This window comes from Echiichthys vipera (genome assembly GCF_963691815.1).
Source record: "Echiichthys vipera genome assembly, chromosome: 16".
NCBI classification, from domain to species: Eukaryota; Metazoa; Chordata; class Actinopteri; order Perciformes; family Trachinidae; genus Echiichthys; species Echiichthys vipera.
Window position 1 is genome coordinate 13,093,508 of NC_139841.1, and position 11,902 is coordinate 13,105,409.

The window sequence follows — 11,902 nt, forward strand, 5'->3', positions numbered from 1 at the left end:
GGGAGTTTCTCGCTAGAAGGGTGTTAGCGAATGCATGAAGTGGGGGAGTTCTCCTGTGAGTGTCTAAAGTGTAGCTTCACCCCCAGGTCTGAGCCAACCACTTCATCATGTTAAAAAGTGTGCAAAGGGGTCAGACAGAGGTGGTCTCTACTTCATCACCGCGAATGCAAGGCTAGGGCAGATTTAAAACAGCAGGGGGGCATGTTGAGCCATTTTGTACCTATGAAATGCCAAGTTTTTTATATAAGTTTGGTGAGAAATGTCAATATTAACACCAGCATTCATGTGCTCCATCCACAAAACACAAGTTAACGTGTGCAGTACCTCTTCAAGATGTTGAGGAAGTACAGCTATGAGCAGGACTTTGCAGCAAAAATAGTTCGGAGGCCGAATATGGTCAAGTTTGAAAAAGTGTGATGTGAAAACTTGAAGTCTCCAGTGCACATACACTGATAAGGGACTTTACAGTAATGTAGGAGACATCCCTGATCCAACTATTGAACTTGTAGAAATGAAGAACATCTGCATGTACATAGATTCTTTGTTTCTAAATGATGGGAAAAGAAGCAGATGTGCATCCAATGATTGTTACTAGTTTATTAAACTTTCTTGTAGAAAAGCCACAAATTGCTATTCAAAGCAAAGAGTGTTTTTTTATGTGTCATATTAAACCTGTTTAAGATCGGCAAAAGACATTATTTTCAAATGGAATAAACTTAAAATATATCACTTTATTGGGCAGATGTTATATGGGAGAACAATGTAAACATATAAAATAATGTGTAATAGACTGTAGGCTAATAAAAGCATGCCTTAAATTTGCTCAAAACTGACAAAAAATCCTAATGCAGCTAAAAATGACCCAGATTACTTGGCTATATAATGTTATTACTTATTACTATTCAATTCAATTTTATGTATAGTGCCAAATCTTTACCAAAATGATCTCAAGACACTTTACGTATAGCGTAGGTAAAGACCACACTCTATGCCTTATTTATGATTTACAGACCCAACAATTCCTCCCTGAGCAGCAACAGTCACACTGGCTTTTGCTATTGAATTTAGTTTTCAGCCAAACTTGACTGTCACTTCATTGCAGTCTAATAAAACACAATGTGAAATGTATGGTAAATGAAGCTGCATAGAAAGTCACACTTAAGTCAAACACAGATATGCTTCACATGAATATGGCCTATAGTTTTTCCATTCAAATAAAAAAAAGGTTAAATTGCCTTGAGAAAGAAATATCCTAAAATGATATTTTCTCATTGAAAAATCACAAATCTATGAACAAAGGAGTTAAACAGCTGGAAACAATTTGCCGAAGAAGTCTTTTTGTGAACTCATTCATAACGGCACTCAAACATGAATATTATAATTGATTTAGATGTTAATGTAGGGCCATATCCAAAGTGCAGCGGGTGACGTGTCGAGATAGCCTATCTGATTTATGATGGAGCTTTTAAAAGGAGGTTATGCGGGTTTTTTCCATGTATGAATTCAGTGACTAGACTGAACTTGCTCCTGGCTCCACCCTCCGTTAGTCAGCCAGGCTACGACGTGTTAGGACCTGGTGCCTTTAACTTACAAGCATCTCGGTAGAGAGGAGGGAAAAAAAGAGCACTTTCCCCGGCTCTTGTCTGGGGGAATAAAGCAAAACGATCGCGACTTCGTCAACTTTTTAAAACTCTAACCGGCATCTTCCCTGGGAGAGAAACGATCATGTAAAGACAGGGTTTTCTCTGTGTTTTCCGACTTGGATTTAAGCTGTGCAATGGAAACAAATGTTATCTGAGAGGAGCGCAGAGAGGAGGTGGGTGTCAGATACGAGCCTGTGTGTTTCTCTTGTTCTTTTATGCACGGATCTCCGATACGAGCTTGTTTGATTTTTGATAAAAGTGGAGGAAAACAAAATAGTCCCCAGTTGATCCTGCTGTTTTTTTGCTGCTGCCTGAATCGAAATCTCATTCAAGTTTCAGAGAGATTTTAAAGGTCTAATCCGGGATTCAGGTATTTTTTTGGGAGACAACAAAGACAGGAAATAGAAGAAAACACAAGTGACATATATATCACTTGTGTGTGTATAAAGGATGGCGTTAAAGGCCAGAGTGTTGTACGACTTCCACTCTGAAAACCCAGGGGAGATCTCCATAACAGAGAATGAGCTGGTGACTCTGTTCAACGAGGAGGAGCTGGAGGGCTGGCTGGAGGGGGAGAACAGCAGGGGGGAGGCTGGCCTCTTCCCTGCCTCCTATGTGGAGATCGTCAGGGACCACATCAAGTCCAACAACAACGGCCTCTCCTCGCCCAAAACCAAAGCCACGACGCCCACCCCCACCCCCTACACACCCTCGGAAACCCAGTCCCAGAGAGGACTCGGGGCTGGCAGTGGTGGTAGCGGGGGAGGCAGCTTCCACACCAGCCAGGGCAGCGACGACGACTGGGACGACGACTGGGATGACAGCTCTCCTGCGGCCGATGCGCCCCGGGGTCTCGGGAGCTCGCCCCCCTTGTACCCAGTGACCACTTCCTTGCCCGGGCGACGCGAGAGCTCCCAGCAGCATCAGCATCAGCACGCCAAGAGCTCTGCGACAGTTGGGAGGAACCTCAACAGGTTCTCCACCTTCGTCAAGTCCGGAGGGGAGGCCTTCCTGCTCGGGGAGGCCTCGGCTTTCGTGAAGGACGGGGACAGGATCTGCGTGGCGATGGGTAAGCACGGACCCGAGTGGCAGGAGGATCCGTATCCGTTCATGTGCACCATTGACGATCCCACCAAGCAGACCAAGTTCAAAGGCATGAAGAGCTACATGTCCTACGGCCTGACCCCGACACACACCAACGTGCAAGTGAACCGCAGGTACAGACTGTCTTCCTCCGTCTCTTCCTCCTCCTCCTCCTCCCTCTCTGGGGTTTCCAAACTTCTTTCTTCAGCGGATCCCCCTCCCACGTCCCTATACACGTAAACTAAATGCTTCTGTGGCTTTTCCTGTGGCAACGATTGTTCCCACAAAATGGTAAAAGCAGAGCTGACCTTTGGCCTTTTGCCCTCCAGAGTCCTCAGGAATCTCCCTTTCCCAATCTGGGATTCCCTCGGCACCTTTTACATTGTTTCCCTGTCAGTCGATCTGTCATTTCAACACTTTACACTTTACATTTCAGATTCCATTTGGAAATACCAATACACTTTTCTCCCCCTGCATCCCTACTTCCTTTTCACTCCCTCGCTCTTTACCTCACTGCCTAACCTCCCTTGTTTTCATTTACCAAACCTTCTCTCTCCCTTTTTAAAATGTCCCCACAAATCCTCCCATCGGTCTCCTCTTCCGTCATCCCCGCAGGTATAAGCACTTTGACTGGCTGTACGCTCGCCTCGTGGAGCGTTTTCCGGTCATCTCGGTGCCCCACCTGCCAGAGAAGCAGGCCACAGGACGCTTTGAGGAGGACTTCATCTCCAAGCGTAGGAAGGGACTGATCTGGTGGATGAACCACATGACCAGCCACCCAGTGCTGGCACGCTGTGACGTTTTCCAGCATTTCCTAACGTGCGGCGCGGATGAGAAGGCCTGGAAACAGGGCAAAAGGAAGGCAGAGAGAGACGAGCTGGTCGGGTCCAATTTCTTCCTCACAATCAGGTAGGCAGCAGGGTTATGTAGGCAGAGATATAGGGTTTACATTCTGGATTACACTTTTTTTTATTACAATCTTATAAAAAGCATTGAGCAATCACTAAAAAGCCTTTGGTTTGTTGGATGTTTAAATAAACTGATGATGATGTGCACTTGCGGCCCAAGAACAAGAAATTCTTTCTAGAATCACCTAGAATCAAGAGCATTCAACAATCGTTAAAGGAGAAATCCATTGTAGAAGAGTCGTAGAGACCAACATCTACACCAATAAGGGAAGGAAATAGACTAGAATTCAATGCTGCTACAACACAGATCCGTTTTTCACTTCGGCCAGTGGTCCTGACTGTCTTCTTTAATCTCTATATGCCTTTTACCAACCACTGATCGTATCACGTTACAGCCAGTCCATGGAGAATAGGCATTATGGGAATGTAGGCAGTCAGTTGCTGAAGTACAAGATGTGGCAGGTCGAGGGAAAGAAGGTACACCAGAAACCATAAAAAGCATTTCACATGTTTGTACTTGTATAACTGGAATGACAATTAACATCTTAAATCTTGTTAGAAAGTTGTTATTAAAATAACAGTAACACTTAGGAAAGCTTATATTATGGAATCTTGTTCATAATGTGTCTAAGAAGTATGAATTAAGTCTATGCTGCTAAGTTATATTATAGTATTGTGTTGGGTGTTCCTGATATTTTGTCCACCCACTTTATAATGGTATAAAGTAACAGTAGAGGACATTTGCCCTTTAGCAAGGTATTGTTATCAGTTTTCCTGGTTTCACTCTGCTGTGACTGAAAGCTTTCATCACAGGGAGTGCCTGATTGTGAGGACGAGATAAGTAGAACATAATAAATAAAGATGATTTAAAGCTTCAATGTAGGAAAAAACCCCAGAAAGGCCTTTCAGAATAAAATGGCTGCCTTTGTCATTGTTTTCGTCAGCACGCCTGCTGTCCCGCTGGACCTCCAGGAAGTCGAGAGCAAGATTGAAGGCTTCAAGACCTTCACAAAGAGGATGGACGACAACATCGTGGTCGTGAACACCACCATCAACGAATTTGCGCGCAAGCAGATATCAGGGTTCAAGAAGGAGTACCAGAAAGTCGGACAGTCCTTCACACTGCTGGGGCAGGCGTTCGAGCTGGATCAGCAGGCCTACTCAGCAGGCTTGAACAGAGCCATCGCATACACTGGGGAGGCGTACGAGGCGGTGGGAGATTATTTTGCCGAGCAGCCGCGTCACGACCTGGCTCCTATTTCTGACCTGCTGGACCTCTACAGAGGACACCTGGCCAATTTTCCTGACATCATCCATGTGCAGAAAGGTGGGAATGTGTGCATGTGTGTGTGCTTTGAAATCCCAACCACAATGTTTTCATAATAGCGTAAATGTGAACACAGGAAGCTCATTTTGCATAGACACTTTTAATTTTTACCTGGCTGTTAAGTTGTGACGTAACGCCCTTTCAAAATAGGATTTTTTCTCCTCTCTAATAGTTTAGCCTTCTGCTAACTGTAGACAAAGGCTTGTGGCTGCAGCTAGGTCACAGCTGCCACTAGCTCACGGGTGCACCTAGCTCAGGGCTGCGGCTAAAGTTCTGCTACGGTTAGCAGAAGGCTAAACTATAAACAACATTTTCTCTCCATATTTGAAACACTTTGCCGATTTTCATGAGTTTTATTCATAACCATGACCTTAAAACCCAGTAAATCATCTCAAATGGCTCTACAGGCCCACAGGTTTGCAAAGAAACAGGATAGTAATTCTCGTAGAATTGGTGCTATAACATCTTCAGGAACACAATCACATTCGGGGTGAAGTGCGTGCATTTATTTTGTGCTTGTCTGGTGGGAGGGACTAAGGTCAGGGACGGGAGCTGCAGGCTCATAATTTCAAATTCTGCTGTTTGCTTCACCTTTTTCCAGAAAACCATCTACCCAAGTATCAGGGTCTGAACTCTTTAACACTCCAACGTTTCCACATTAGCCTACTGACAAAAAAGCTTTAAACCTCCCAACATGCTTGCAAGAAACTAAACAGATGCGGGACCTAGCATACTTCTCTTCACAGGGAGGTCAGAGGTCAGTGATTAGCTTCAGATGGAGCCGGTGGGGACGGTGGGGTCAGGACTCTTGCTCATGGAAGCCTCTGTAGGGTGGAGGGTTTGAATTCAAGGAGGATTCATAACAACACGAGGCCTCCCGCTATTAGCTTCCACGTTGCAGGCTGTATAATCTCTTCTGAAACAAAGGACTCAATTATTTTTCGAGAAGCCATTCAAGCCTGCAGCCTCCATATGTAATAATCATACGACAATGTAAAGGCAGATAATGCACAGTGACCCAGATTCTGGCTGTTTCAACATCTGTTTTCATTTACTGAATTGTAAATCTGGGTTGAAAACTGAAACCATGGCCAGTCCATTGTAACACTGTGGATATTGTGAGAGCCTGTACTCGCTCACAGGAAAACAGGAAAACACACACACACACACACACACACACACACACACACACACACACACACACACACACACACACACACACACACACACACACACACACACACACACACACACACACACACACACACACACAAACACACTCACACACTCACAGACGTGTACAAAGGACTTGCAGAAGAGTTAGCTTGTTAGTTCCCTGCAGGTTGGGAGGAGGGAGTTGCTCCTGGCACACAAAGTCCTGACGTTTGCCAAACCTAGAGGCACCGCTTCTATAGTCCGCTGAGCTCTGTTCTCTAGACACAATCGCAACTCCGAACTATGGAAACACAGTCTGAATCCCAATAGTCCTTGTAAATGACAGGAGTTCACCTACTTTGTGATTGACAAGTAACGCTTTGTTTTATGTCCCACAAGGCACATCTAACTTCTAACAAGTTTGAACATTTCCCTCACTTCTGCTGCACTGAAAGATGCTGTTGCTGTTGTGAATTTTGAACAACAAGCTTAAGTTTAAATTTAGTACTAAACTTCAGTAGTATGTGAAATAAGTATTACTGTTAGATGTGTCTCTGTGGAGCATGATCTCATTAGAAGAATGAAATAAGACAAAGTACAAAAAGTAATGGATCATAATAAAAGTTCATGCTAAATGAAACATGATGAAAAGTTTAGCTAAACCTTTACTAAACTAACTCATCATAACGTCAACTAAAACAATTGTTTACCTCAATGTAACCCTCAAATCTAACCCAAAACCTTACCATGCACATATCAAGGGAACTCAAAGTGATGGCATAGGATCTCACAAAAAGCACTGTCATCATTCTTGGGTACCAGGATGGTTTTCACTTCTGGAAATCATAGCTTTCGGTGCTTTATTAGAAACAAATGAGATTTAAGGTAAAGGGCAACAGCAGTCTGTCTTCCTGTTGTGTTTTTGTTTTACTTACTTTTTATTTCTTCTTGGGGATAAGACCTAACTTTTAACCATATGTCATTGATTTCTGTCGAAAAAGTCCTGCTACTTAATGGACAATAAACCCAAATGACCAAAAACACATTGCCACATGCATGTGTTTATGTTGCAAACGCATACTTTTACAAAGGGAGTCACTGACTCAACGTTCACAAGAGATACAGACTCTGAGTAATCAACCACTGCTGTCACAGGAAACGCTTTTGTCTGCTGAGCTAACAGCCATGAACACATCCCCTCAATGCAAAGTCTGCACTTCTGCCGTAGTTGTGAAATAACTACGTTGAATAAAAGACGTCTGGTTTAGTCACAGTTTCCATAACAGTCAATATGGTGAAGACTCCTCAGTGGGAGAAAAATGTTTGCACTGGTGCAAAGATGAATCATTTTCCCCCCTTTTTCTAACTAATTAAAGCATTTGCTTACATTCTTTTCATGTAGCACACAAAGAAAATGTGATTGCAGGCTTCAAACTTCACATAAACTTTCATTCCTCTCTCTGCAGGTCTACGTTTCACAAATATCTATCTATATCTTATAGCGCTGAACATTTCTCCCAATGACCAAATTAAAAAAAAAAACATGACAACATTATCTAGAGAAACAGCCGCAGGGCTCTTTATGTTGACAGCTCTGTTGACCTAAATGCCCCGGCCCGTACAGTATCAGACTGACTTTGCCTGTTCTTTCTGTGCGGTCCAAAGGCTACATCTGATTTGAATAAGTGGAGAGATTCCTGGGCCTCTTGTCTTGTGTTGCCCTGGGACTGCAGGAATGCAAAATGGAGCAGTCTCAGGATTAGTTTCCCCTCCTCTTTTCTTCTCCCTCTTTTCCTACTTCCTCCCGGTGATACAGCGAGTTGGAGAGACGGAGGAAGAAGAAGAAAAAGAAGAAGAAGAGGGGAGGGCTGTGTGTCTCTGTGTCTGTGTGTCTCTGTGTTTGTGTGTGTGTGCGTGTGTGTGTGTGTGTGAGAGAGAGAGAGAGAGGGAGGGGGTCGGGGGTGCAGATAGTTACAGAGTTTCCCACCAGCCAACAGTACAAGGGTTCAGGTTACAGCTCCGTAATCGCCTTGGCAGCAAAGAGAGCAAAGTCCAAGTTAATTTCAGTTCATTAGTGTACATGTGCATGTATGGTGGGTGTGTGAGAGAAAGATCTTGAAAGCGAGGTCAATGAGGTCAGCAGGGAGAACTGCGAAAACTAGATAATTTCCTCCACATGCTGCCATGTTAGAGCCTCACTCTGAGTTCCTCTTCATCCATTATTTTAATGCCCCCCTATCCACACACACACACACACACACACACACACACACACACACACACACACACACACACACACACACACACACACACACACACACACACACACACATTCTGAGTCATGACTGGGCGTTGGGTAGCTTCAGGGATCATGGAAAAACTATGCAATAGCCAGCTAATTTCTGTAGAAGACAGTAGAGACAGTTAGCCTAGCTAAAGATTAAATTAAAAGAAATTATCAGTTCCTCCAAACTACCATACAAGAACACTATGTAATAAGGCTGCTAAAAAACATGAAACGTCGATATTACATCTTTTTTGTTCATTTATATCCCTTGCCTAGACAAATAAACTGTATGACACTGTTAAGCATGATTATGTTTCACAGGCTACCGTTTTAGTCCTTTTCCTGTAATTTCAGGTTATAATTTTAGTTTGGCTCTGTACTGTGAGTACAGTCCACACTTTCAAAGTCTTCTTCCTCCCTCCCTCCTTCACCTTTTTCCAGGTGCACTGACCAAGGTGAAAGACTGTCCAAAGCAGGAAGGTGAGCTCCACGACCGCTGCAACATCATTTCCTGCGCCACGCTGGCAGAGATCCAACATTTCCACCGCACGCGCGTACGGGACTTCCGGTCACAGATGCAGCACCACCTCCGTGAGCAGATCGGCTTCTTCCAGAAGATCACCGCCAAGCTGGAGGACGCCCTTCAGAGATATGATGATGAGCAGTAGAAAGAGAGGGAAAGAACAGAGGTGTTGGACTCCAGAGTCCTTGAGGAAAGGGGGGGGAGGGGGGGCTTGAAGAAAGGAGCAAACAGGGATGATTGATGTGTTCGTCCTCCAGTAATGGAGAACATCTTATTGTCCTTTTAAAAGAAAACCTTTTGATGCAGTGGACTGTAAAATGGCAACTTCTTGGATTATCTGGACGGCTGATGAATGTACCAGTAACTGGGATTTTGCTGACACTCTTGCAACTCAGCGTGACTGCAACAGATATTAAAAACAGCTGCTCTCAATATGACAGGGCTGCCTCTCCATTCCCTGTTTCAGGCTCACGTGATCTCTCCGTGCCTCACCACTTTATGGAAATCTTCAGTCCAGGAACACAGTAACTCAAGGATATGTAAACGTGAACTTCCACAAATCACTTAAACTGGATGTTTTAATGACCGAAAGACAGGACTTGATGAATATAATGATATTTGTTATCTCTAAATGTGTCTGTTTTTACTTGAATGACCTGCTCAGTATTGCCTTGATGGGACATGACAGCATGGAAGTGAATCACGGTGAATGTGGCCGTAATCTCCTCTTGTTGAATTTAATTTCATTGCAGCTTAAAATTTGACCTACTTCTGATGTCTAACATCCCCCACAACTCAGATGCTGTTGCATCTTTACGTTGTACTGCATTTTCGTTCATGCCTTGTCAGACCTAAAACAATAATCTCAGACTGTTTTTTTTAAGTTTTTTTATTCCTGCTTGTTTTGAGAAGTAGCTCCACAGTTCCATTTCTTTGGGTTAAATGTAGGCCACATCTGTAGACCTGCTTTCCGTCAATCAGAGGAGGTCAGAGGTCAGACTCAGGAGACAGATCATGGATGTATAAAGTGAACTGGATACAAGCTGAGTGGCACATGAAACCCATACCTGCAGCACTGCGTCTGCACTATGGGACCCATACATCAGGCGCGCTAGAGACTTCCACCAACCGAGCCGGCAAACTTCCGGTTTAGCCCGCTGCTAACTTGACTGGGAATATCAGACCAAATGGATCAAATTACGATAGTGAAACGAGACATTTTGTGGCAGTTGTGATGCTCAGAAAAAGTGTCTACTGATTTAAAGATGTCTCTTTCCCCATGTACGTCAATGTGGAAAAGAATTCTTGGGCCCTATGGCATGACGTGATGGACCCGAAGATTTTGATACATTTTCCCACTATGTCAAATAGGCTTCAAAGCCTGACGGTCTTCCTGGGAGCCTGGTTCAACTGCTTCAACAGGATGGATGCTTACTGGCATTAAAGCTTTGAATCCAGATCCCTCCATTATAAAGCCACAGTGTATACATAATTCTTCTAAGGGCATAGTTGTACTGAAAACAAAAGGTTTTAAGACAATCCTGGTGACAATCTGTTTCTTTTACCCCATTCTGTCTTTTTTGATACTACCACTTAAAGCTATTCTTACCTTTTTGGTATTTTTACACTTTTCTTTTGTAATCTTAAAATGCTCCTAGTATGGCACACTTAAATGTAAAAGAAATCCACCAGGTGTTAAAACTCATCAATATACAACTCTCATATATTTTTGATAAAAGTCTGAGCAATCATTTTATTCGGCCTGAATAAAAGTATTTGCAGAGCTTGCTGCCCGTCACCTGTAGTTCCATTTCACTTGCACTGCTCATGCTGCGTTCAAGTGACATGGGAAATCCGAAAATTCGGACCTTCAACTAGGCAAAGTGCACTGGAATGCCTGTCAAAGTGGTACCTCTTGCTAGCGAAACAGATTTCCCATGGCACTTGAAAGCAGCATTTCTCTCTCAAAGCATGCGTAGGGGAAAGAGTGAGTGTCAGAGGTCAGGCAGGGGGAATGGGGTGGGATTCTGGAGGGAAACGCTGAGTGATCTAACTGAGACATGAAAGGTAAGAATTGCTTTAAGGGCACTGAAGTTGGACATTTTCAGATTCTACAGTGGCTTTAATAATGCTCGCTCTTGTTAAACCAATAAGTAACCAAAATAAGCTCACAGAACTATTTTGTTCAAAGTCCCCAATCGATCACAGTATTTTGACACCAAGAGCAAAGTTTAAGATCTGGTGAATATAACCAATAAAGGTCGACCATACAGTAGATCACTCAGATAATCAGTTGAATGCATTACAATGGTTTAGAGTATCTAGTGCTGTCAATGTTTACGCTTGCATAGAGTTTTTCTTGTAAATGTTCTAACATCAGGTGAGACTTCACATTCCTCTTTTGGGATTATACTTCACACGGTTTATTATAGGATACACCACCAGCCAGGTTGTTAACAGTGTTCTTCACAAATGCATAATTCACCATGATGTTTCCTAACACTTTTAATGTAACACATTGGAACAATCTGTATTGTTGACTGCTTTCTCTAAATATAGCTTATAGTTTCACTTGACCCATCCGCTGTTGTTTGATGAATATGAATGTTTTGCCTGCACGTCCTGAATATCACACTTACTTTTTTAAATAACATGCTCCATCATGTCTTCATAATTTCAATGAAGTAAGTTAGTCTAGTGTAAAAAAAAAAAGGAGAAATCTGTAGTCTGTGTGTTTACAGTGCAAAGTTTACACAAAGAGAAGCATCTTATCACTAGTGTTTCCTGTGGAGGCTGCAGCAGTCCAGTCACTGATATATGATGCTAGACTTCACAGACTGCAGGTCAGGTTACTGCAGTCGCAGGCTCTTCATTATTTAGACCTGCCCCCCCCCCTTTTTTTTTTCGAATCATTTAAAATTCTAGAGTTTTCTGAAACCCTACTTTAAATTCAATAAGATGTTATAAAGATGAAGT

The 11,902-nt window shown here is 43.2% G+C and overlaps 1 protein-coding gene across 1 annotated transcript; it reads left to right on the forward strand.

Moving 5' to 3' along the window:
- Window positions 1-1,556: 1,556 nt before the first annotated feature.
- On the forward strand, window positions 1,557-11,449 carry LOC310958382 (sorting nexin-18-like). Its single transcript, XM_083929300.1, has 4 exons — window positions 1,557-2,860; window positions 3,342-3,635; window positions 4,579-4,961; window positions 8,845-11,449. The coding sequence occupies exons 1-4, from the start codon at window positions 2,094-2,096 to the stop codon at window positions 9,069-9,071; spliced, it is 1,671 nt and encodes a 556-aa protein (XP_083785426.1). The 5' UTR covers window positions 1,557-2,093; the 3' UTR covers window positions 9,072-11,449.
- Window positions 11,450-11,902: the final 453 nt, after the last annotated feature.

Bases quoted from the DNA above. Each gene is read 5' to 3' on its own strand.
- LOC310958382 (XM_083929300.1), top strand. From the start codon at position 2,094: ATGGCGTTAAAGGCCAGAGTGTTGTACGACTTCCACTCTGAAAACCCA. The intron at 3,636-4,578 runs GTAGGCAGCAGG...TGTTTTCGTCAG, and splicing joins AATTTCTTCCTCACAATCAG to CACGCCTGCTGTCCCGCTGG. The intron at 4,962-8,844 runs GTGGGAATGTGT...ACCTTTTTCCAG, and splicing joins CATCATCCATGTGCAGAAAG to GTGCACTGACCAAGGTGAAA.